Source organism: Coregonus lavaretus, assembly GCF_964263955.1.
Source record: "Coregonus lavaretus genome assembly, chromosome: 3".
Classification (NCBI taxonomy): Eukaryota; Metazoa; Chordata; class Actinopteri; order Salmoniformes; family Salmonidae; genus Coregonus; species Coregonus lavaretus.
The window spans coordinates 7,437,399-7,465,046 of record NC_139990.1 but is presented as its reverse complement, the minus strand read 5'-3'; the positions used below and the strand labels follow the sequence as shown (position 1 = coordinate 7,465,046).

General features: G+C 41.8%; 1 protein-coding gene across 1 annotated transcript; it reads right to left on the bottom strand.

The window, feature by feature from the left end:
* Nucleotides 1–9,322: 9,322 nt before the first annotated feature.
* Nucleotides 9,323–25,245, bottom strand: LOC311121028 (protein FAM221A-like; the record flags this gene model as incomplete). Its single annotated transcript, XM_084157918.1, has 7 exons — nt 25,166–25,245; nt 24,280–24,453; nt 23,873–24,063; nt 23,518–23,724; nt 23,260–23,346; nt 22,724–22,821; nt 9,323–9,472 (listed from the first exon to the last, which is right to left on the bottom strand). Exons 1-7 carry the CDS (start codon nt 25,228–25,230, stop codon nt 9,323–9,325), a joined length of 972 nt encoding a protein of 323 aa, XP_084014044.1. The 5' UTR covers nt 25,231–25,245.
* Between the last annotated feature and the right edge of the window lie 2,403 nt (nt 25,246–27,648).

Genomic DNA, 27,648 nt, shown 5'->3' with positions numbered 1-27,648 from the left:
TAGCACTCATATGAGCTTCCCGGAGACGGTTTCTGACAGTTTGTGCAGGAATTCTTTGGTTGTGCAAACCCACAGTTTTATCAATGGTCCGGGTGGCTGGTCTTAGACGATCCCGCAGGTGAAGAAGCCGGATGTGGAGGTCCTGAGCTGGCGTGGTTACACGTGGTCTGCGGTTGTGAGGCCAGTTGGACGTACTGCCAAATTCTCTAAAATTATGTTGGAAGTGGCTTATGAGAGAGAAATTAACATAAACATATCCACCAACAGCTCTGGTGGACATTCCTGCAGTCAGCATGCGAATTGCACGCTCCCTAAAAACTCCCTCAAAAATCTGTGGCGTTGTGTGACTGCACATTTTAGAGTGGCCATTCATTGTCCCCAGCACAAGGTGCATCTGTGTAATGATCATGCTGTTTAATCAGCTTCTTGATATGCCACACCTGTCAGGTCGATGGATTATCTTGGCAAAGGAGAAATGCGCACCAACAGGGAGGTTAACAAATGTGTGAACAAAATCTGAGAGAAATATGCTTTTTGTGCGTATGGAACATTTCTGTAATCTTTTATTGCAGCTCATGAAACATGGGACCAACACTTTACAAGTTGTGTTTATATTTTTGTTCAGTATATACAGTATGTTTCATTGTCACACCGGATAGGTGCTGTGAAATGTGTTGTAACACTATCCTTATTAGGCTCCTCATGTCACGATCGTTGAACGGAGTAGACCAAGGCGCAGCGTGTTGAGCGAACATACTTTATTATCTTTAGTGATAATAATAACAAAACAACAAACGATACGTGAAGTCCTAGGTTTAACACAACCAACACGGAACAAACCAAACGGAACAAGATCCCACAACTACTGTGGGAAAACAGCCTGTTTAAATGTGGTTCCCAATCAGAGACAACCAGCAACAGCTGACACTCGTTGCCTCTGATTGAGAACCACTCTGGCCAACATAGAAACAGAACAACTAGAATATTAACATAGAACACAAACACATAGAATATACACACCCTGGCTCAACATATAGAGTACCCAGAGCCAGGGTGTGACACCTCAACTGAAGGTAATTATTATTCAGACGTGAAAATTGAATATGGTCATGCTTCTTGCTCCGATTTTCCTTGATAGCCTGAGCATCATCCCCATCCTACGCCCTCCAACGCATCCCACGTCATGACAGCACAGAACACATCCTCCTAATTCTAACTTTAGGATGGGCAGCACTTCAGAGCACCGAATCCCAGATAATTCTATAGAAAAGCTACCATTGAGCCTGACACAGAGTTAAAGGAATTATGAGTGGATATTGAATGGCGCTCTCAAATCGTAGATGAACTTCTCTTGTGTTGCCACAGTAAGAGGTTTGTGCAGATAGTGCGTCAGCTGGGTGGATGCTTGGATGACGTGCCAAGCTATCATATCACACTTGAGTTAAGGTCTTTTGTTGTAACCGTCTCTTTTCTCTCTTTCTGATTGATGTGGAGGAATACGATGGCTGTAAAAGCTGCTATTCAATGAAACTCACATCACAGCGTGCATGGCCGTGTGTCTGTGTGTGTGCATGTTCGGTGTGTGTGCGTGTGTGTGCATGTTCGGTGTGTGTGTGCGTGTGTGTGCATGTGTGTGACCTGTACGAACTACAGTGACAGTACATTGAACTCATATCTCTATGTATTGGTCCAGGGTTGGTGGAGAGTGAAACATTATTACATGTCAGACATATTATAACAAACATTATTGCATGTCGATCATGTCAGCATTACAGACCCTATGTCTCTCAGACACAGCAGGTGTCATAGGCTACGCTACACAATGATGAGAGGAATTCTCTAAGAATCTATTGTCACATAGACCGGATAGGTGCAGTGAAATGTGTTGTTTTACAGGATCAGCCATAGTAGTGCGGCGCCCCTGGAGCAAATTAGGGTTAAGTGCCTTGCTCAAGGGCACATCGACATATTGCTGTTGAAGAAGGGGCTTGTGGCCCCCTTGGTGCTAGAACAAGACTTATGTCCCCAAGGAGTAAATACACCACTGACATGATTAATTCACTAATATTTTACTTTCCTCCTCCTAATTCAAAGGAGGAAGCAAAATCAGAACCACATTTTGAACAATCAGAACACTCCACTTCACTCATGTTTTATGTTATACCCTGAGGGGTCTTTGGCCGAAGCTGTAAACAACATGCTCCAAAGGAAATCTGTTAGTGTGTGTGTGTGTGTGTGCCTGTGTGTGTGTGTGTGTGTGTGTGTGTGTGTGTGTGTGTGTGTGTGTGTGCCTGTGTGTGTGTGTGTGTGCGCATGCGACCTGCATCACAGAGTCAGTGGAGGGTCCGGATCAGAAGCCTGCATGGTTATAGGCTGAGACAGGTCAGTGGGCATTAGACCCTCTACCATCACAGAGGAAAGATGGAGAGAGAGGACGAGAGAGAGAGGTGGAGGAGAGAGTGAGAGGAGGAGAGCAAGAAGAGGAGGAGGAGAGAGGAGGAGGAGAGTGGAGGAGGAGGAGGAGGAGGAGAGAGTGGGTAGGAGGAGAGAGACAGACAGACCAATTCAACCCAACAACAGACAAAAAAGAAAAGGTGTATCCTTGGGGAAAACGATAGCTGAAAAGTAATTTTTATCAAAAGGTGGCCTTTCACCCAATGCAAGAGAGATAAACATTTGTAGTGCATGAACCTTTTGTAGCATGTTATGTGTACTTGCTTTTTCTCCTTCTTCACAAAATGTTTTCTCTATCACTTAAAGTTGTATTGTAGTCAGATGTCAGAATAATACTTTACAGATAAAACAGTTTCTTTGTTGAACTGAAATGGCTTTGCTGTTTTGTGAATTGCAGCATTTTCCTCAGTGGTGTCGTATTTAGTCGAGCAGAAAATTGAGTGTCGGTCTCTCACTGTCTCTTCTCTCTTTGTGTCTGATGCAGTGGCGGCTTACACTTCCTGCTTATCCTGCAAGTGTGCTAGGGAGAGAGAACAGAGAACACAATATCCTCTTACTCCTATTACTACTGCTACTTCTGTTACTAATACCACCTCCTATACGTCTATGAACACTACCAGGAAAAACTGTAATGACAATGTAACATACTGTAACTGTACTAATGTTACATAGTGTTACATTCATGTTCTAATAGGTAACCATACAACTTGTGATAGACATTTCAGACATTATCCTTACTTTCCCCTTGAATTAATTGAAAAGGTAAACAACAGATTTTGAGGCCAATTATCTAGGAAATAATCATGTTTTTGAGATTACAATGTTCTAGCAGCTTTATTTAAAGTGGAGGCAATAACCAAAAATTAATGTATTTTGTAATTCTCTTCCAATTGTGCTGTTTTTACCATGATAATTATTAGAAAGTTTTGCGTGTGTACAACTCTCTTTTGCATGTGCGTATGTGTGTTTATCCATGTACTCTGTTTCTATATCTGACCCTTTGAAAGTCTTCTGTTATTGTTTTTGAGAGAATAACGTTTTCATGAGATCTGGATGAGGACCTTACAAATAATAGGTACCATGACAACCTGCAAAACAGAACATTTTGACTGACAAATCAGGACAAATATGGAGGATGCTGACGATGATGCGACACCTCATGTGTCAGGGGTCATAGCTGTCAGATGATACCGAGCGATCTAATGAAAGGCACTTGAACATCATTCAACCATGGAGGACCAATAGAACGTTGAGATGCATCTGACCCCTATACCTGCCAGTGAGACACACAATGTCAAGAGGGGTTCGGAAGTTGATGTATGCAGGGATTGTGTGTGTGTGTGTGTGTGTGTGTGTGTGTGTGTGTGTGTGTGTGTGTGTGTGTGTGTGTGTGCGTGTGTGCGGTCATGCGTGTATGTTGAGTGTGTGAATATTCCCACCTACAGTACCTTCAGAAAGTATTCACACCCCTTGACTTTTTCCACATTTTGTTGTGTTACAGCCTGAATTTAAAATTGGCCTACACACAATACCTCAATGTCAAAGTGGAATTATGTTTTTAGAAATGTTTACAAATTAATAAAAAATGAAAAGCTGAAATGTCAATAAGTATTCAACCTTTTTGTTATGGCAAGCATAAATAAGTTCAGGAGTAAAAATGTGCTTAACAAGTCACATAATAAGTTGCATGGACTCACTCTTTGTGCAATAATTGTGTTTAACATGATTTTTAAATGACTACCCCATCTCTGTACCCCCCACACACAATTATCTGTAATGTCCCTCAGTCGAGCAGTGAATTTCAAGCACAGATTCAACCACAAAGACCAGGGAGGTTTTCCAATGGTTCGCAAAGAAGGGCACCTATTGGTAGTTAGGTAAAAATAAAAAAAAGCAGAAACTGAATATCCCTTTGAGCATGGTGGAGTTATTAATTACACTTTGGATGGTGTATCAATAAACCCAGTGACTACAAAGACTTCCTAACTCGGTTGCCTGAGAGGAAGGAAACCGCTCAGGGAAGGAAACCGCTCAACAACATTGTATTTACTCCACAATACTAACCTAAATGACAGAGTGAAAAGAAAAAAGCCTGTACAGAATAAAAATATTCCAAAACATGCATCCTGTTCGCAATAAGGCACTAAAGTAATACTGCAAAGAATATGGCAAAGAAATACACTTTTTGTCCTGAATACGAACCGTTATGTTTGGGGAAAATCCAACACAACACATCACTAAGTACCACTCTTCATATTTTCAAGCATGGTGGTTACTGCATCATGTTATGGGTATGCTTGTCATCGGCAAGGACTAGGGAGTTTTTTAGGATACAAAAAAACGGAATAGAGCTAAGCACAGGCAAAATCCTAGAGGAAAAACAATTAGCCTTTCAGCAAATATATACTGAACAAAAATATAAATGCAACATGTAAAGTGTTGGTCCCATGTTTCATAACCTGAAATAAAAGATCCCAGAAATTTTCCATTCGCACTAAAAGCTTATTTCTCTAAAATGTTTTGCACAAATTTGTTTACATCACTGTTAGTGAGCATTTGTCCTTTGCCAAGATAATCCATCCACCTGACAGGTGTGGCATATCAAGAAGCTGATTAAACAGCATGTTCATAACACAGGTGCACCTTGTGCTGGGGACAATAAAAGGCCACCCTAAAATGTGCAATTTTGTCACACAACACAATGCTACAGATGTCTCAAGTTTTGAGGGAGCGTGCAATTGGCATGCTGATTGCAAGAATGTCCATATATTTGAAATTGTTGCATGTTGCGTTTATATTTTTGTTCAGTGTACAATGGAGTTGCTTGCCAAGATGACATTGAATGCTCCTGAGTGGCCTAGTTACAGTTTTGACTTAAATCATCTTGAAAATCTATGGCAAGACTTGAAAATGGCTGTCTAGCAATGATCAACAACCAACTTGACAGAGCTTGAAGAATTCTTTAAAGAGTAATGGGCAAGTATTGTACAATCCAGGTGTGCAAAGCTCTTAGAGACTTACCCAGAAAGACTCACAGCTGTAAACACTGCCAATGGTGATTCTAACATGTATTGACTCAGGGGGTTGAATACTTATCTAATCAAGATATATTAGTGTTTTATTTTCCATAAAAATACAAAAAGTTAGAATTTTTCTTCCACTTTGACATTACAGGGTATTTTGTTTAGATCGTTGACAAAAAATTACAATTAAATCCCACTTTGTAACACAACAAAAAGTAAAGGGGTGTGAATACTTTCTGAAGAAACTGTATGTCTCTGCCGAATAGATGTAGACAAGTCTCATCACACTAACTATTGGTCTAGACAGTAAAGTACAGTCACATTACACCTGAACAGTATTTATTTGAAGGTTTTACAGACATATTAAGTGTCCATCAAATGCATTAAAAAGCACTTTGTTATCATCAGTCTCAAGGGTGTGATGCTTTCATGGGGAAGGAAGAAAGTGATTGTGTTTGGCTGGTCTCTGTGTGTGTGTGTGGTTTGATGAAGCGCAGGGTAAGAAGTCATCTTTTAGTCAGGCATTGCTCCCGAGTGGCGCAGCGGTCTAAGGCACTGCATCTCAGTGCTTGAGGCGTCACTACAGACCCCCTGGTTCGATTCCAGGCTGTAGTCCCATAGGGCAGCGCACAATTGGCCCAGTGTCGTCTGGGTTTGGCCGGTGTAGGCCGTCATTGTAAATAATAATTTGTTCTTAACTGACTTGCCTAGTTAAATAAAGGTAAAAAAATAAATGTTATTGATTTTACACAGCTGCACGACGTCGCCTTCTCTTTGTATCCAGAACGCTTCGTGAATAAACAAAAACATTCCTTCCCTCTTTTCCTCCATCTCTCCTTCATCCATCCTCATATCCTTCAAAGATCCTGAAAACTTTTAAATCACAGCATTTAAAAGTTATTGGATTCTGGTCCTTTGTTGTATCACGGGGAAGGACAAATTCTTCGATTTGTTTGAAAAAGATCTTTGAGAGAAAAAAACAAACCAATGTTGCTTAGATAGAGAAAGCATTGCAAAATGTAAAATCATCCTGTCTTCACAACAATTTAGGGAAAGCCATAGAACATGTTGATCTGTCGCCTCAGTAGAGGAAAGAGGTTAGGAAGACAGAAAATGGACCAGGTCCTACCTAAAGTTTGAGATATGGGCTGAATTGTTGAAGATATTCCCTAATTATTTGTGTGTCACCTCACCTCATTGAGGTGTTTTAATTCTGTAAGAGTGGAACATTGGAGTTGATGATCATTGATTAGTGAGATGGTGGATGCTTCTTCATGCTGCCTATCTAGTCTTAATTGTCCTTATAGTTGATGTTCCACTCTCCGAACCATCCAAACAGCACGTTACAATTATTTCCCTCTCCTTTCTCTCCTCCTGTGGGCATATAAAAATGGCTCTAATAAAATCTGTGAGTTACGGATGTGTCATGTTGTTGTATAGAGTGTTTACCATCAGAGTAATTGCCCTCTTAATCTCTTGTTGTTGCTGTCTGATTTCAGGTGAAGGGCCCTGTCACTGAAAATAGGAGTGGTTCCCATAGCAATAGAGGAGTAGAGGTAGTCATGCTCTTCTTCAGTTGATGACAAAAGTTAATCCCCACCAATGAACTTTCAGCAACAAGCAGGGTTGCTATGGTGAGGCAATTATGCTAAACAGGATATCCTACCTGTGCCAGACTAATTTCCTAGGTATCCCCTGGATTCGTGTTCCTGGAAACATCTCTTTCTCTGTCTCTCTCTCACACCAAGATCTTCTGTCCTTTGTCCATCCAGCCGTCACCCAAAAGCATCTTAAGGCAAAGTTAATTTTAGAACCATAGGATCCTATAGTTCTAACGATGAATTTAGCCTTAAGATGCATTTGGGAAACCGGGCCTAGATCTTATGTATTTTATGTGAATCTTTGACAAAGCATGTGTAAAGGACGCCACGCTGCTTGCTTTGCGAGTACCACTTCCTCCCGATTCAGCCCATACCTGGCGCGAACTCGGGACCTCTGCCAAGTGACCGCCCTCCTGAAGCGTGTTAACAGTCGGCGCCACGCAAAACGCTAGCTATTTGCTGGCGCAAGTGGGGACACTTCAGGCTGAGGACCATGTTTCACACATCCACATGTGCTACACACACAATTACCTGGTGATTTCCTTGTATTTCTACTTTGCGACCAACACTGTGTGTGTGCCTGCGTGTGTGTGTGTGTGGCCTGATATTCCTGACATCACACAAATTAAATCAAAGTGTCAGCTTTCAGATAGGATCGCTTCCACTGGCTTCCTCTTCCGTCCCACACCAGGAGGACACAGGTGCAACCATACCATCCTCCCACCGCACCGCACCTCACCTCACCCCACCAACACCCTCACCCCGCTACACTCCACTAACACCTGTTCAACACACACACACACACACACACACACACACACACACAAGAGGCACGACTCAACAGGTGACTACCAAGATGATGACACATGTGACGTGACCATGTTCAGTGATGCAGCCACACCAATCAGAGACTGATCCAGTGTGACTTGGACCCATTTGAGTGGGCGTGTATGTTCTGAATCTTTACTAAAACATTAAAGGTTGCCTGTTAAGGAACATTGCTTATTTTTCCCATTTAAACTCTGGATTAAACCTGCTTTCGTTAACACTGATCTGCCGTGAAGAATTAGATTGATTAATCCTTACATCTATCTGCATATTGATATGCACGGTAGCTCCTCTGAAATACATTTTACATTTTATTATGTTTATCACATTTGTGTGTGATTTAATCTTTGAAATATTTCCATAGCTCTGTATGTATTTTGTCCGGTTCATCATCCTTTTACATGTGCTGTGTGATCTCAGTTTGGTGAAACAGCATGAGATGTCATGTGTGTATGCATATGGTCTATCTACATACAGTGGCAAACTTTATGACTTTTACCTAGACATTTTACATAGAAACGTTTCTAAATAGAGTCCAAATGACTGAGAAAATCAATATCCCAAGGCCTACGTCCCAAATGGCACCCTATTCCCTATATAGTGCACTAATTTTGACCAGAGCCCATAGGCCCCTATGGATCCCCATAGGGCTCTGGTCAAAAGTAGTGCACTACATAGGGAATAGGGTGCCATTTGGGACACAGAAATCTTCCTGCTAGAGCGAAAAGATCAATCACCACTTCCTATGCAACCCTGTGAGATTCCCTACCCTATAGGGCTCTGGTCAAAAGTAGTGCACTATATAGCGAATAGGGTGCCATTTGGGTTGCAACCAAACTCTTAATAACTGTGACCGACCCTGTGCTAAACGTCCACACTCAAACTAGTGCACTGATTGGATCGATCAGTTAATTGATGAGGGAATTAGTTGATTTCTTGACCACATTAGTCGATTTTTTGTGAGTACTAGGATGCACTGTTATATAGACACATCCTCAGTCCTCTGCTAGTGTGTGTGTTCATCCTTGGCTTTTTGTTCATTAAATTCCTAGCATGACACTGATTGACCACTTGGCTTTCCAGGTCTTTATCTGTAGTTGATTACAGTAAGGGCATCCTGATCAATAAAATGAATGTATTTTCCATATCCTGTTTTTGAACAGTACAGTGCAGGTAGAGTCAGTGTTATTTAGGTGAAACTATCAACACATGAAGACAAAAGAAACCCTGAGAATGAGGTCTGAGTGGAAGACCGGTAAGTTAAAGAATCAACATGGCTTTGAACATTTATTGTCAATTGAACTTGGAAACATCACATAGTAGATAATGTTTGATTATCTATTATCCATAGTGCAATTATATCATTATCTGTGTGGAATGGAATACTGTATTAAACTAAGTCTGTTTGTGTGTTAGCTAACTGTTCGTCCTCTTCTCCAGTTTGGTAAATGATTTGGTAGGCTGTTTGGTAGGTTGCATACTGGATAGGGAGGTGGTTGGTTTGGTGGATGGTCTTCCTCTTGATGATGATGCCTTCTGTTTGGCAGCCATTTTCTCAGCCTTCATGTGAAACAGAAACTGTATGATTATGGCATTCAGTTTTCCAGTCATTCATTTACATGTCATGTCACGTGTTCATTTGAGAGCCACATTCACACATAAATATAAACTACAAAGTATGTGGACACCTGCTCATCGAACATCTCATTCCAAAATCATGGGCACTAATATGGAGTTGGTCCCCCCTTGCTGCTATAACAGCCTCCACTCTTCTGGGAAGGCTTTCCACTAGATGTTGGAACATTGCTGCGGGGACTTGCTTCCATTCAGCCACAAGAGCATTAGTGAGGTCGGGCACTGATGTTGGGCGATTAGGCCTGGCTCGCAGTCGGCGTTCCAATTCATCCCAAAGGTGTTTGATGGGGTTGAGGTCAGGGCTCTATGCAGGCCAGTCAAGTTCATCCACACCGATCTCAACAAACCATTTCTGTATGGACCTCACTTTGTGCACAGGGGCATTGTCATGCTGAAACAAACTGTTACCACAAAGTTGGAAGCACAGAATCATCTAGAATGTCATTGTATGCAGTAGCATTAAGATTTCCCTTCACTGGAACTAAGGGGCCTAGCCAAACCATGAAAAACAGCCCCAGACCATTATTCCTCCTCCACCACCAAACTTTTGGCACTATGCATTGGGGCAGGTAGCGTTCTCCTGGCATCCGCAAAACCCATATTCGTCCGTCAAACTGCCAGATGGTGAAGCTTGATTCATCACTCCGGAGAACGCGTTTCCACTGCGCCAAAGTCCAATGGCGGCGAGCTTTACACCTCTCCAGATGAAGCTTGGCATTGTGCATGGTGGTCTTAGGCTTGTGTGTGGCTGCTCGGCCATAGAAACCCATTTCATGAAGCTCCCGACAAACAGTTATTGTGCTGAGGTTGCTTCTAGGGGCAGTTTGGAACTCTGTAGTGAGTGTTGCAACCGAGGACAGACCTTTTTTTTCAGCACTCGTGGTCCTGTTCTGTGAGCTTGTGTGGCCTACCACTTCGTGGCTGAGCCGTTGTTGCTCCTAGACGTTTCCACTTCACAATAACAGCACTTACAGTTGACCGGGGCAGCTCTAGCAGGGCAGCAATGTGACTAACTGACCCGTGACGGTGCCACGTTGAAAGTCACTGAGCTCTTCAGTAAGGCAATTCTACTGCCAATGTTTGTCTATGGAGATTGCATGGCTGTGTGGTCGATTTTATACATCTGTCAGCAACGGGTGTGGCGGAAATAGCCGAATCCACTAATTTGAAGAGGTGTCCACATACTTTTGTATATACTGTCTAGTGTATTTTATTATAAGACCTTGAGTAATTCAGCATCATAAGATATCTATTATACAAAAAAAGGGGTGTCTGCAGTAAATACAATGTCCATGAATTGTTATCTTATTTGCTGCATTGCTAGCTCTACATGAAACTACATATCGCGGGGGGCCAGTATGAAAAATATATATATTTTTTTTTTTAAAGATAATGTAAGTCGCTCTGGATAAGAGCGTCTGCTAAATGACTAAAATGTAAAATGTAAATGTAAAATATCGTGCCTTCAGGAAGTATTCATACCCCTTGACTTATTCCACATTGTGTTACAGCCTGAATTCAAATTGGATTAAATAAATAAAACATTATCACCCATCTACACACAACACCCCATAATGACAAAGTGAAAACATATTTAGACAATTTTGCAAATTTATTGAAAATTAAATACAGAAATATCTCATTTACATAAGTATTCACACCTCTGAGTCAATACTTTGAAGAAGCACCTTTGGTGGCGATTACAGCTTTGCACATCTGGATTTGGGAATTTTCTCTCATTCTTCCTTTTCAGATTTTCTCAAGCTCTTTTAGATGGGGAGCGGTGTTGAACAGCAATATTCAAGTTTTTTAATGGTATTCAAGTCTGGGCTTTGGCTGGGCCACACAGTGACTTTCACATTCTTGTTCTGAAGCCATTCCAGCGTTGCTTTGGCTGTACGCTTGGGGTCATTGTCCTGTTGGAACGTAAATCTTCGTCCTCAGTCTAAGGTCGTTTGCACTCTGAAGCAGGAGTAAAGGATTTGCCTTTATTTTGCTCCATTCCTTACCAGTCTCCCAGTCCCTGCCGCTGAAAAGCATCCCCATAGCATGATACTGCCACCACCATGCTTCACGGTAGGGATGGTGTTAGACGGGTGATGAGCTGTACCTGGTTTTCTCCAGACATAGCGCTTTGCATTCAGCCCAAAGAGTTACATTTTCGTCTCATCAGACTACATAATATTTTCCCTTATGCTCTCAGTCTTTCACATGCCTTTTTACAAACTCCAGGCGTGTGGTCATGTGCCTTTTTCCTTAGGAGTGGCTTCCGTTTGGCCACTCTCCCTTAAATCCCAGATTGGTGAAGTGCTGTAGAGAACGTTGTCCTTCTATCAGGTTCTTCCATCTCAGCCAAGGAACTCTGTAGTTCTGTCAGAGTGGTCATTGGGTTCTTGATCACCTCCCTGACCAAGGTCCTTCTAGCCCGGTTGCTCAGTTTGGTCGGACGGCCAGCTCTATCCAGTCTGGGTAGTTCCATATGTTTTTCCATTTCCCAAGGATGGAGACCACTGTGCTCTTGGAAACGTTCAACACTATAGAAATTGTTTTAGATATATGCCTCATCACAATTCTATCTTGGCGATCTACAGACAGTTCCTTGGACTTCATGGTATAGTTTCTGCTCTGACATGCACTTCTTCTTCTATGGTATATTGGCGATTACACAACTTAATGTGCATCCCGCCACCTACTTTGTGGGATGGAAACAGGATCCCCCCCCCAAAAAATAAATAATATATAATATCAAAACTTTTCTGTTAAAAATAAATAAGGGGAACCTGGGAGGGTCGGTCTTCCGGCGCCAGTACCCCTTGCAAGTCTTCCAATGTAAAATCCTTGAGTCCCAAAAGCTTTTCTGCTGCAGCCACAATAATGTCTACTTTCTTCAACTTCTTTGAGACTTGTGCTGTACAGTTTATAACTGTGGCAATGAACGCAACAAAATCCACCTTTTTAACACACAGGGTATCTTTTGTCTGGCAGCAAACATTTACTACAGGCTGTGGTGTCTCCACTACCATCTCTTCACTGGCATCACTTGTTTCCTCAATTATTTTGATCGCCTCCGCATAGGAGATTCGATTGACTGCTCTAACTTTTGCCACCTCAATTTCCTTCACCCTTAAAGGGCACTCCAGGAACTCAGGATCATGATCTCCACCACAATTGCAACACCATTGTCCTTCTACACACCGTTCTTCAGTATACTCTGTTTGTCTGCACACACTTGAAACATGGCCAAATCCTTTACAATTCTTACACTGCAGAGGTTTGGGGACGAAAGCTCTTACGGCGTATCTTACATAACCAAGCTTCACTTGCATAGGTAATTGCTCTTTATCAAAAAACAACAGGACTGAAAGATTTTCTTTCTTTTTTTTTCATTCACCCAGCGGGTCAGACGCCGGGCACCAACCACAACAGGAATTATCTTCAGGTATTCAACCTGAACATCCGAGATGACTCCTTTGACGGGTGCTCTACTCCGAAGTTCAAAACACAAAACTTCTGTTGTCCGGATTCTTTTGAGGCCCACTTCAATCTTCCTCTGCTCATCAGAAATACAATTAATCAAAATAAGACCACTCCTGGTCACTCTGACAGACTCCACTTTTCCAAGCACATACAGTGGGGAAAAAAAGTATTTAGTCAGCCACCAATTGTGAAAGTTCTCCCACGTAAAAAGATGAGAGAGGCTTGTAATTTTCATCATAGGTACACGTCAACTATGACAGACAAATTGAGGGGAAAAAAAATCCAGAAAATCACATTGTAGGATTTTTAATGAATTTATTTGCAAATTATGGTGGAAAATAAGTATTTGGTCACCTACAAACAAGCAGGATTTCTGGCTCTCACAGACCTGTAACTTCTTCTTTAAGAAGCTCCTCTGTCCTCCACTCGTTACCTGTATTAATGGCACCTGTTTGAACTTGTTATCAGTATAAAAGACACCGTCCACAACCTCAAACAGTCACACTCCAAACTCCACTATGGCCAAGACCAAAGAGCTGTCAAAGGACACCAGAAACAAAATTGTAGACCTGCACCAGGCTGGGAAGACTGAATCTGCAATAGGTAAGCAGCTTGGTTTGAAGAAATCAACTGTGGGAGCAATTATTAGGAAATGGAAGACATACAAGACCACTGATAATCTCCCTCGATCTGGGGCTCCACGCAAGATCTCACCCCGTGGGGTCAAAATGATCACAAGAACGGTGAGCAAAAATCCCAGAACCACACAGGGGTCCTAGTGAATGACCTGCAGAGAGCTGGGACCAAAGTAACAAAGCCTACCATCAGTAACACACTACGCCGCCAGGGACTCAAATCCTGCAGTGCAAGACGTGTCCCCCTGCTTAAGCCAGTACATGTCCAGGCCCATCTGAAGTTTGCTAGAGTGCATTTGGATGATCCAGAAGAGGATTGGGAGAATGTCATGTGGTCAGATGAAACCAAAATAGAACTTTTTGGTATAAACTCAACTCGTCGTGTTTGGAGGACAAAGAATGCTGAGTTGCATCCAAAGAACACCATACCTAATGTGAAGCATGGGGGTGGAAACATCATGCTTTGGGGCTGTTTTTCTGCAAAGGGACCAGGACGACTGATCCGTGTAAAGGAAAGAATGAATGGGGCCATGTATCATGAGATTTTGAGTGAAAACCTCCTTCCATCAGCAAGGGCATTGAAGATGAAACGTGGCTGGGTCTTTCAGCATGACAATGATCCCAAACACACCGCCCGGGCAACGAAGGAGTGGCTTCGTAAGAATCATTTCAAGGTCCTGGAGTGGCCTAGCCAGTCTCCAGATCTCAACCCCATAGAAAATCTTTGGAGGGAGTTGAAAGTCCGTGTTGCCCAGCGACAGCCCCAAAACATCACTGCTCTAGAGGAGATCTGTATGGAGGAATGGGCCAAAATACCAGCAACAGTGTGTGAAAACCTTGTGAAGACTTACAGAAAACGTTTGACCTGTGTCATTGCCAACAAAGGGTATATAACAAAGTATTGAGAAACTTTTGTTATTGACCAAATACTTATTTTCCACCATAATTTGCAAATAAATTCATTAAAAATCCTACAATGTGATTTTCTGGATTTTTTTTTCTCATTTTGTCTGTCATAGTTGACGTGTACCTATGATGAAAATTACAGGCCTCTCTCATCTTTTTAAGTGGGAGAACTTGCACAATTGGTGGCTGACTAAATACTTTTTTTCCCCACTGTACTTCACCATTTGACACCTCAAACCTTCCTCAACCACCGAATCCCAACAAGAAGCGTTTCATTTTCATTTACACACGTATCCTCCACTCCAATTTTAGACAATTTCCTTTTTGTTCCAGTTTTTGATATTACTGTTGTCCATTGAGAACATTCGTCTTCACCAAATGTACTCGACGCGCTGCTTAATTTGAACTCATCAACCATTTCCGCCATCTTCCTCTCCCGAGGTCCTACCCGTACCTCCTCCCTGACATGCACTGTCAACTGTGGGACCTTATATAGACAGGTGTGTTTCTTTCTAAATCATGTCCAAACAATTGAATTGGCCACAGGTGGACTCCAATCAAGTTGTAGTGACATCTAAACGATGATCAAAGGAAATTGGACGCACCTGAGCTCAATTTGGAGTGTCATAGCAAAGGGGTGTATCATAGCAAAGGGGCTGATTGATTCTCTGCTAGACAATAATAAAATACCCATCATATCTGGCCCTGTGCCCTCTCTGAATCGTGGCATTGAATGCTTTAGCAGGATTATTTCTCTTCACAACTGGCTACATGATTATTGCAGCTCAATGGGTGTAACTTTTGTTGACAATTTCGATACCTTTTGGAAACAAAACACGTTTTATAAGGAGGATGGGATTCACCCGAATAATTTGGGTTCCTGGATCCTTTCACAGCATTATAAGGCTGCGTTGAGACAATGACTTATCAATGACCCAAGCCCTGCTCAGTTAATCCCTACCATTGTGTTGCGGAGTTGTCATAATGCTTCAGCAAATGTACATTATCCCAGGGGCATTGGTAGACACAATGTAAGTAACCTAATTCATGACCCTCTAACTGCCTCTGCTGATCCTACAGCTATTGTATGCAGTAATCATGTGCCTATGAACCTGAGTTATACTGTTAGCACTGAGGCGGTGTGCCCTAGTAGGAAGTCCACTGTGTGCAGCTCACCCTGCACTAACACAAATAACATGAGCATGTCTACTTATGCTAAGCTTCCCAGTAAAGCAATGAAAACAATCAAGCATACCAGAAAATTGCTAAAAATAGCCCACATTAACATATGTAGCTTAAGAAATAAGTTTCATGAAATCAATAACTTGCAATAACAGATTACATTCATATTCTGACTATCTCTGAAACTCACTTAGATAATACCTTTGATGATACAGTGGTAGCAATACATAGTTATAACATCTACAGAAAAGACAGAAATGCCAATGGTGGAGGTGTTGCTGTTTATATTCAGAACCACATTCCTGTTGAAGTAATGTGGCTACAGGTTCATCTACCTCACCTAAAGCCCATACTTGTGGGAAGTTGCTATAGACCACCAAGTGCTAACAGTCAGTATCTGGATAACGTGTGAAATGCTTGATAATGTATGTGATATCAACAAAGAGGTATATTTTCTGGGTGATTTAAATATTGACTGGCTTTCATCAAGCTGCCCACTCAAGAAAAAGCTTCAAAATGTTATCAGTCAACCTGCCAGGGTAGTTACAAACAGCATAGGAATGAAATCATCAACATGTATTGATCACATCTTTACTAATACTGCAGAAAATAGCTTTAAAGCAGTATACAAATCCATTGGATGTAGTGATCACAATATAGTAGCCATATCTAGGAAAACCAAAGTTCCAAAGGCAGGGCCTAATATAGTGTATAAGAGGTCATACAATAAGTTTTGTAGTGATTCCTATGTTGTTGATGTAAAGAATATTTGTTGGTCTGTGGTGTGTAATGAGGAGAAACCAGACGCCGCACTTGACACATTTATGAAAGTGCTTATTCCAGATACTAATAAGCATGCACCCATTTAAAAAATGACTGTAAAACTGCTAAATCCCCATAGATTGATGAGGAATTGCACAACCGATTGGCAAACATACTGCAAATTGAGAAATCAGGTGGCTAAACTGAATAAAAAGTAGTAGAAACTATACTATGAAACAAAGACAAATTATATAAAGAATGATAGTAAAAAGCTTAGGGGCACCTTAAATGAAATCTTAGGCAAAAAGGCAAACTCAGCTCCATCATTAATTGAATGAGATGGCTCATTCATCACAAAACCCACTGATATTGCCAATTACTTTAATGATTATTTCATTGGCAAGATTAGCAAATGTAGGCAAGACATGCCAGCAACAAACGCTGACACCACACATCCAAGTATAACTGATCAAATTATGAAAGACAAGCATTGTAATTTTGAATTCCATAAAGTGAGTGTGAAAGAGGTGCATTGTTTTTTTTGGTCTATCAATAATGACAAGCCACCGGGGTCTGACAACTTGGACGGAAAATTACTGAGGATAATAGCGGACGATATTGCCACTCCTATTTGCCATGTCTTCAATTTAAGCCTACTAGAAAGTGTGTGCCCTCAGGCCTGGAAGGAAGCAAAAGTCATTCCGCTACCCATGAATAGTAAAGCCCCCTTTACTGGCTCAAATAGCCAACCAATCAGCCTGTTACCAGCCCTTAGTAAACTTTCGGAAAAAGTTGTGTTTGACCAGATACAATGCTATTTTACTGTAAACAAATTGACAACAGACTTTCAGCACACTTATAGGGAAGGACATTCAACAAGCACAGCAATTACACAAATGACTGATGATTGGATGAGAGAAATTGATGATAAAAATATTGTGGGAGCTGTTTTGTTATGGCTTTACACCCCCTGCTATATTGTGGATAAAGAGTTACCTGTCTAACAGAACACAGAGGGTATTCTTTAATGGAAGCCTCTCCAACATAATCCAGGTAGAATCAGGAATTCCCCAGGGCAGCTGTCTAGGCCACTCACTTTTTAAAAATATGTACTAATGACATGCCACTGGTTTTGAGTAAAGCCAATGTGTCTATGTATGCAGATGACTCAACACTATACATGTCAGCTACTACAGCGAGTGAAATCGCTGCAACACTTAAAGAGCTGCAGTCAGTTTCAGAATGGGTGGCAAGGAATAAGTTAGTCCTAAATATTTCCAAAACTAAAAGTATTGTATTTGGGGCAAATCATTCACTAAACCGTAAACTTCAACTAAATCGTGTAATAAATAATGTGGAAATTGAGCAAGTTGAGGTGACTAAACTGCTTGGAGTAACCCTGGACTGTAAACTGTCATGGTCAAAACATGTTGATACAACAGTAGCTAAGATGGGGAAAAGTCTGTCAATAATAAAGCGCTACACTGCCTTTTTAACAACACTATCAACAAGGCAGGTCCTACAGGCCCTAGTTTTGTCGCACCTGGACTACTGTTCAGTAGTGTGGTCAGGTGCCACAAAGAGGGACCTCGGAAAATTACAATTGGCTAAGAACAGGGCAGCACGGCCAGCCCTTAAATGTACATGGAGAGCTAACATTAATAATATGCATGTAAATCTCTCATGGCTCAAAGTGGAGGAGAGATTGACTTCATCACTACTTGTTTTTGTAAGAAGAGTTGACATGCTGAATGCACCGAGGTGTCCGTTTAAACTACTAGCACACAGCTCGGACACCCATGCATACACCACAAAACATGCCACCAGAGGTCTCTTCACAATCCCCAAGTCAAGAACAGACTATGGAAGGCTCACAGTACTACGTAGAGCCATGGCTACATGGAACTCTATTCCACATCAGGTGACTGATGCAAAAACCCAGATAAAAATACACCTTATGGAACAGTGGGAACTGTAAAGAGACACACACACACATGATAAGACATACGCACTACACACACGTACACAAGGATTTTGTATTGTAGATATGTTATAGGAGAGTAGTGGCCTGAGGGAACACACTTAATGTGTTGTGAAAAGTGTTATGAAATGTAATGTCATGTAATATTTTAAATTGTATATAACTGCCTTAATGTTGCTGGACCCCAGGAAGAGTAGCTACTGCCGTGGCAGGAGCTAATGGGGATCCTTAATAAATACAAATACAAAATGCCAAGAGTGTGCAAAGCTGTCATCAAGGCAAAGGGTGGTTATTTGAAGAATCTCAAATATAAAATATATTTTGATTTGTTTAATACTTTTTTGGTTACTACATTTGTATTTTTGTATTTTTGTATTTATTACGGATCCCCATTAGCGGCTGCCAAGGCAGCAGCTACTCTTCCTGGGGTCCAACCACAATTTACATACAATAAAACAATACATAACACAACACCTTATTACACACTACTCTACCATAACATATTTACAATACAGCAAAGTAACAATATTAAAATGTGTGTGTGTAGAGTGTGTGTGTTAGCATGTGTTTGCGAATGCTGTGTGTGTGCCTGTGTGTGTGTGTTTGTCTCTTCACAGTCCGTGCTGTTCCATAAAGTGTCGTTTTATCTGTTTTTTAAAATCTGATTTTACTGCTTGACTGAGTTACATGATGTGGAATAGAGTCCATGTAGTCATGGCTCTACGTAGTACTGTGCGTTTCCCGTAGTCTGTTCTGGACTTGGGGACTGTGAAGAGACCTCTGGTGGCATGTCTCGTGGGGTATGCATGGGTGTCTGAGCTGTGTGCCAGCATTCCAAACAGATAGCTCGGTACATTCAGCTTGTCTACACCTCTTAAAAAAACAAGCAGTGATGAAGTCAATCTCTCTTCCACTCTAAGCCAGGAGAGACTAACATGCATGTCATTAATGTTAGCTCTCCAAGTACTTTTAAGGGCCAGCCGTGCTGCCCTGTTCTGAGCCAACTGTAATTTTCCCAAGTCCCTCCTTGTGGCACCTGACCACACTACTGAATAGTAGTCTAGGTGCGACAAAACTAGGGCCTGTAGGACCTGCCTTGTTGATAGTGTTGTTAAGAAGGCAGAGCAGCGCTTAATTATGGACATACTTCTCCCCATCTTAGCTACTGTTGTATCAATATGCTTTGACCATGACAGTTTACAATCCAGGGTTACTCCAAGCAGTTTAGTCACCTCAACTTGCTCAATTTCCACATTATTCATTACAAGATGTAGTTGAGGTTTAGGGTTTAGTTAAAGATTTGACCTAAATACAATACTTTTAGTTTTGGAAATATTTAGGACTAACTTATTCCTTGCCACCCATTCCGAAACTAACTGCAACTCTTTATTAAGGGTTGCAGTTATTTCAGTTGCTGTAGCAGCTGACGTGTATAGTGTTGAGTCATCCGCATACATAGACACACTGGCTTTACTCAAAGCCAGTGGCATGTCGTTAGTAAAGATGGCAAAAAGTAAAGGGCCTAAACAGCTGCCCTGGGGAATTCCTGATTCTACCTGGATTAAGTTTGAGAGGCTTCCATTAAAGAACACCCTCTTTGTTCTGTTAGACAAGTAACTCTTTATCCACATTATAACAGAAGGTGGAAAGCCATAACACATACGTCTTTCCAGCAGCACACTATGATCGATAATGTCAAAAGCCGCACTGAAGTCTAACAAAACAGCCCCCACAATCTTTGTATTATCAATTTCTCTCAGCCAATCATCAGTCATTTGTGTAAGTGCTGTGCTTGTTGAATGTCCTTCTCTATAAGCATGCTGAAAGTTTGTTGTCAATTAGTTTACTGTAAAATAGCATTGTATCTGGTCAAACACAATTTTTTCCAATAGTTTACTAAGGGTTGGTAACAGGCTAATTGGTCGGCTATTTGAGCCAGTAAAGAGGGCTTTACTATTCTTAGGTAGCGGAAAGACTTTTGCTTCCCTCCAAGCCTTGGGGCACACACATTCTAGTAGGCTTAAATTGAAAATATGGCCAATAGGAGTGGCAATATCGTCCGCTATTATCCTCAGTAATTTTCCATCCAAGTTGTCAGACCCCGGTGGCTTGTCATTGTTAATAGACACCAATCATTTTTTCACCTCTTCCACACTCACTTTACGGAATTCAAAATTACAATGCTTGTCTTTCATAATTTGGTCAGATATACTTGGATGTGTAGTGTCAGCAATTGTTGCTGGCATGTCATGCCTATGTTTCCCAATTTTGCCAATGGAATTTGTTTTGTGATGAATGAGCCATCTGATTCAATGAATGATGGAGCCGAGTTTGCCTTTTTTCCCTACATTTAATTTAAGGTGCTCCAAAGCTTTTTACTATCATTCTTTATGTCATTTATCCTTGTTTTATAGTGTTGATTCTTCTTATTTTTATTCAGTTTAGCCACCTGATTTCTCAATTTGCAGTACGTTTTCCAATCGGTTGTACAGCCAGACTTATTTGCCTTTCCTTTTGCCTCATCCCTCTCAACCCTACCATTTTTCAATTCCTCATCAATCTATGGGAATTTAGCAGTTTTACAGTCATTTTTTTAATGGGTGCATGCTTATTAGTATCTGGAATAAGCACTTTCATAAATGTGTCAAGTGCAGCGTCTGGTTTCTCCTCATAACACACCACGGACCAACATATATTATTTACATCAACAACATAGGAATCACTACAAAACGTATTGTATGACCGCTTATACACAATATTAGGCCCAGTATTTGGAACTTTGGTTTTCCTAGATATGGCTACTATATTGTGATCACTACATCCAATTGATTTGGATACTGCTTTCAAACAAATCTCTGCAGCATTAGTAAAGATATGATCAATACATGTTGATGATTTAATTCCTGTATTGTTTGTAACTACCCTGGTAGGTTGACTGATAACCTGAACCAGGTTGTAGGCACTGGTTACAGTTTGAAGCTTTCTCTTGAGTGGGCAGCCTGATGAATATTTAAATCACCCAGAAAGTATACCTCTCTATTGATATCACATACATTATCAAGCATTTCCCACATGTTATCCAGATACTGACTGTTAGCACTTGGTGGTCTATAGCAGCTTCCCACCAGAATTGGCTTTAGGTGAGGCAGATGAACCTGTAGCCATATTACTTCAACAGTATTTAACATGAGATCCTCTCTAATCTTCACAGGAATGTGGTTCTGAATATAAACAGCAACACCTCCACCATTGGCATTTCTATATTTTCTGTAAATGTTATAACCTTGTATTGCTACCACTGTATCCTCAAATGTATTATCTAAGTGAGTTTCAGAGATAGTCAGAATATAAATATCATCTGTTAAGGTGGGCTATTTTGAGCTCTTTTCTTCTGGGATGCTTACTTGTTTTTATTGCTTTACTGGGAAGCTTAGCAGCAGTAGATTTGGTCATGTTCTTTATGTGCAGGGTGAGCTGCACACAGTGGCCTTCGTCCTCGGGCACACCGGCTCAGTGCTTACAGTATAAATCTGGTTCTTAGGCACATGATTACTGCATACAATAGCTGTAGGATCAGCAGAGGCATTCAGGGCAGTTAGAGGGACATAAATTAGGTTACTTATATTGTGTCTACCGACACTCCTGTTGTAATGTACATTTGCTGAAGCATTTTGACAACTCTGCGTCACAATGGTAGGGATTAGCTGAGCTGGGCTTGGGTCATTGCTAAGTCATTGTCTCAACGCAGCCTTATAATGCTCTGAAAGGATCCCGGAACCCAAATGATTTGGGTGGATCCCATCCTCCTTATAAAACATGTTTTGTTTCCAAAAGGTATCAATTCCATATGTGTTATTTCATAGTTTTGATGTCTTCACTATTATTCTACAATGTAGAAAATAGTAAAAATTTAGAAAAACCCTTGAATGAGTAGGTGTTCTAAAACTTCTGACCGGTAGTGTATGTAAATGAGATATTTCTGTATTTCATTTTCAATACATTTGCAACAATTTCTAAAAACATGTTTTCACTTTGTCATTATGGGGTTATTGTATGAAGATGGGTCAGATAATTTTTTTTATTTAATCCACTTTGAATTCAAGCTGTAACACAACGAAATGTGGAATAAATCAAGGGGTATGAATATTTTCTGATCTCACTTCTTTTTCATCTGAACAATGCTGTTTCTACTGCTCTTTGCTGGCCTCCAGTTTTTCATTAGAGAATTGTCCTCCTCACCCTCTCCTGGTAGCGTCTCTCGAAGTACGCCATGTCTTCTTCCTCTCTGGTGCCGAGGTCAGACAGAGCCCTGGTCACGGACGTCACTGAGCTCTCCTCTACATATCAGAGGGAAACTATTAAATTAACGCAATACATCTATTATGAGACAAATATCATCTCTGTTTAGGATTTCTATATGCTCTATAGCAGGGTTTCCTTAACTCGGTCCTGGGGCTCCCCCCTGGGTGCATGTTTTGGTTTTTGCCCTAGTACTACACAGCTGATTCAAATAACCAACTCATCATCAAGCTTAGATTATTTGAATCAGCTGTGTAGTGCTAGGGCAAAAACCAAAACAGGACCGAGTTTGGGAAACCCTGAACTATAGGATAAATTGCATCCTAAATTACACTCAGATTAGACATTTCATAGTCTCGCCAGGCCACCCTTCCAAATATCGTACGTGAGAAGCATGCGCTTCCCAGGCTAGACATTTCAAAGCACAGTCATAATGATGTACCCCAAAGCCTCCTATAGCTTGGTTGGGTTCTGACCTGTAGGTCCTGAGCCTGCTGCTGGTCCATAGGCTTTCTCAAACACATGCTCCTGTTGAGATGACAGAACAGACAGGGGAGGGGCACCTACGCAGGCACACGCACGCACAAGGTCAAGGGTAACAATTAGATATCTCATATCTAAGGCTAAAATTAGACTCATTAGATAGACTGGGATGTCTATGCTGTAATTCATCTTGTGGCTGTCTCTTGTCAGTGAGTCTGTGATGAGTCTGTGATGCAGCCTGGAGGTCTCACCTGCCCCGCTATCATCCAGTCTCAGGTACCCATCAGCCAGGGAGCTGAACCCTGTCAGACCCCCCATGGCTGCGTACGGAACATCTCTGCCCACCGGCCGACCCCGGGACTCCCGTTCTGCCTTCGTCTCCACCAGTGTCTGGTGGGCGGAGCTAGGCTGGCCACACCCACAGCTGAAGGGGCTCCGGAACCCAGAGCAGGATGAGCCTGAGGACAGAGAGAGAGGAGAGGTAGGTCAATGTGGCCTCAACAACACTGACACTACTTTTAACACAACAAATTGGAAGGCAGGGAGTATAGAAGGAGTGTTATAACAATGACTCAGTGCTTCAGCGAGGGGACAACAGAGACTCACATTTCCCACACAGGTGTTCTGTGGTCTCACTGTGGTCGTAGGCAGAGTGCTTGCACCTGCAGCGTACGGGCTGCGACCCATTCAGGTGCACGTACTGGAAGGCCAAACACCGACACCCTCGAACCCGGCATGGTAGCGCTATCGGACGCTCCAAAGGAACCTCCTCAAAGTCTGTCTGATGCTGTTTGTACCTGGAGGGGTTCAACCCAAGACAAGTGTAGCGATTAAGAAGGATAGCTGGAGTGATGCTTGAACCAGTGACCATGCGGTTCCTGGGAAACCATGCTTCCTCCTCAGCCATAACGGTTCAGATCTCTTTGCAGAGGTCATAGTGCATTTTGGAGGCACACAATTAATGAACTAATCACAGTGTTCTACTAGAGATGGAGGATGTTGCTAACGTGTACCTGTGTGTGCAGAAGCAAGGTGTCTCTGGGCCGATGAGTTTACAGTCTATTCCCCCTGGCACTCCAAAGCTCACATACAGCCTGTTGTGTAGTCTCTTGGGCAACTCTGTTCTCTTATACTTTTCATATTCCTCTGGGGAGAATAGTCTGCCGCCATCGTCTTCACCCACGATCCTGACACACAACAACAGGTGCCACAGCACAGGGGTAGGATTAGTATTTATTTTTTATTTTTGTAGTACAAAACAAGAACACACAAAGAAATAACACAAATACACAGCTGCCAGACATATGAAATTAAGTATTGCTTAAGTATTGCAAGACAAGGGACAAGAATAGAGCAACAATGACAGTTACAATAACAATAAGCGTTCCTAGTCAGTCTTCACGATCAGTCTCTGTCCAGAAGGTCCAGAAACGGACCCCAAATCATGAGAAATCTGATGGAGGAGTTAGTCCTGAAAAAACTAATATTTTCCAAGTTAATGGTGTTAATGATTAGTAGTTCTGATCATAGAGTAGCCTGATTCTGCAAATTATTCCTTTCCTCCTTAACTATAATACTGATACACAAGTAGTATGCTATATGGTAAACTAGACATTCAACTTCATCATTTCATCAGTTTCACCTATGTAGTCCCATTAGATTGATCTGCTGAGGAAGGAAAGGAAGGAAGGAAGGCTATTCTAAAATAAACTGACTCCAGAAAAATGGCCTTGGTGACATTCTACATACAAGGAATGTGTGCACTTTCTAAGTTGTCTGAAGGCAAACATAACAAAGCAAATAGGCCTACACAGTCAGTCAGGTGACAGAGGAACATTCCAGCAGTGCTCCAGGCTGAATATAATCCTAGAAGGATGTTAATTGGCAAGCAAGACAAACCTCCTGTACTCCAGATAGTCGTCCACTGCCTTAGATGCAGTCTTGTCAAGACATATCCTCTCCATCACTCAAGTTCTGAGATACTGTTTTAGCTAGACGAATTTGTAAAATCCCTCAGCTCCTCGACTGAAGTCCTGTGCTAGTATCCGGTTCAGCACCAGGCGTCCACGTTGCTAAGCGATCGGCACCTTTCTCCCCTTTCCTTCTTCTTCGATGAGGTTTAACGGCGGTTGGCATCCAATAAATGTTCCATTACCGCCACCTACTAGACTGGAGTACAACTCCCTTATACTTTGCTTGAATAAAAATAATAAAATATACCCTACCATCTAACACTACACTCACTTATCCCCTTTCGTTTCTCCCTCCCTTGCTTTGGGCTGGTGGGCGGGTACCTTGTCCTTGGCTTATTCTTTCAGTGGGTCATATGCCATCCATTCATTCCTTTCCAAAACTATTACAATCAGCAAAGAAAAATAATGTTTTAAAGTTATTTTATGTTATTTTCTTTCTACATAGCCACTAGGATGAATGAGCAAACTGGACCTCCACGCCCACATGTTTCTTTATGCCAGAGAGGAAGAGGCGAAGCGAGAGGGATACCTTGTCCCAAAATCTTTCTTCTCAAACAGGTGGTGTTTTGAGTTTTTGCATGGAGGTCAATTTGTCAATGGGTGAGCGTCGAATTTGGTTAACAAAAAATGTAATGGCTTATTTGCTACGTGTGGCTTGTTTGATCTAATATATTTTTCGTAATGATTAGGTTGTTACGCGTGTACTGATATAAGTAGGACACGTGACATCCCGGTAACTGACAAAAAAAACTTTAAATCAAAATTGTGCCTGGTCTTCACTAGTTACCACAGCCACAAAATCATAAACCTTGCGTATTTCCACAATGTATTTTCTTAAAATGTGACTTTAAACCTAACCACAGTGCTAACCTTATGCATAACCCTAACCTTAAATTAAGACCAAAAAGGTAATTTTAGTTTTCATGAATTTTGACTTTGTGGCTGTTGTAACTAGTGGAAACGGTCGTGGTCCTGCGTATCTGCCCTCTCATTGGCTAGAATGGTCCCACCTGATCTTGCCTCCGACTGTCTTCCATTTTTTAAATACATTTATTTTCATTGTTAGAGTGGCCGCTAGAGTATCTGGTCAATATAATCAAAGATTATGGATATACTGACAATATACTGTCTCTCCGCCCTCACAAAGCGGCATGGCGGGCTGTCTAGCTCCCAATCCTTTTTGAATATTCGATGAGCGTTGTTGATGTTAACCGCTTGTATTCAATGGGGAGAGATGCTGGCCTCATGTCATGAATATGCATAGCCGTCTCAAGATAGTGTTTTTTCTCAAAGTTGCCCGGGATGTCACGTGTCCTACTTATATCAGTACACTCGTAACAACTTATGCCTTACGAAACTTCTAATCGAGCAAATAAACCTCACGTAGCAAATAAGCCATACGTTTTTTTGTTGACCAAATTCGACACTCATTGACCTCCATACAAAAACTAATTTCTTCTTCCTCCTCTTCTTCGGATTTGGGTTGGCGGATCGCATCCAACTTTCAAGGTGCACACACCGCCACCTACTGTACTGGAGTGTGAGGCCAGTCGAGGCCTAACTACACTAAATTCTCTAAGAAAGTGAAATAGAGCCCTAGATACCACTTCCCTCCCCCACTACACCACCCAAACCCTAACCCCAACCCCATCTAGCCTCTCTAACCTTTTCACACAATCTCTCCATATCTATGTCATACAATTCACAAAATATCAACACATGCTCCACCGTTTCCTCCACTAAACACTCATCACACAGACCTGTTTCATGTCTTATTTTCATCCACAACGAGGCATTTAAACCTGTATGGTCAAACCATAGTCTACTCCAACATTGAAATCTGGGATATACACCCCAGCCCCCACCCTTCCACTGACTGGATCATTTGAACTATGTATATATCCTTAAAAACGAATAAAACCGATTATCTATATATCTCTCCACACACCATCTCAGGTTCTCACCCCATTCTCTCCTGCCCTCAATCATGTCCACACTACTAAACAGCCACGGAGGAACATTCCCCAATGCAATTGCCGGCTCTATCTCTCTCCCCCCGTCCATATTCTACCACCTTCTGCCCGATTGGCCCAGCGTCGTCCGGGTTTGGCCGGTGTAGGCCGTCATTGTAAATAAGAATTTGTTCTTAACTTACTTGACTAGTTAAATAAAGGTAAAATACAATAAAAAATGTCCACCCGTACGCCCTCTGTTGGAGGGAGCCAAACAACGAAAAAACGCCACCTGCTGGAGGGAGCCAGATTTTCCGCCGAGTTGGGCCTCTCTCTTCCTCTTCCTCTCTGATTATCTGTGTTTATGCGCAATACATTTCCCTTGAATCCATACAGCAAAAAGCGATGACGCAGAACACACAAAACAGCTATTCGTCGCTTAGGAAACGGGCTGCGC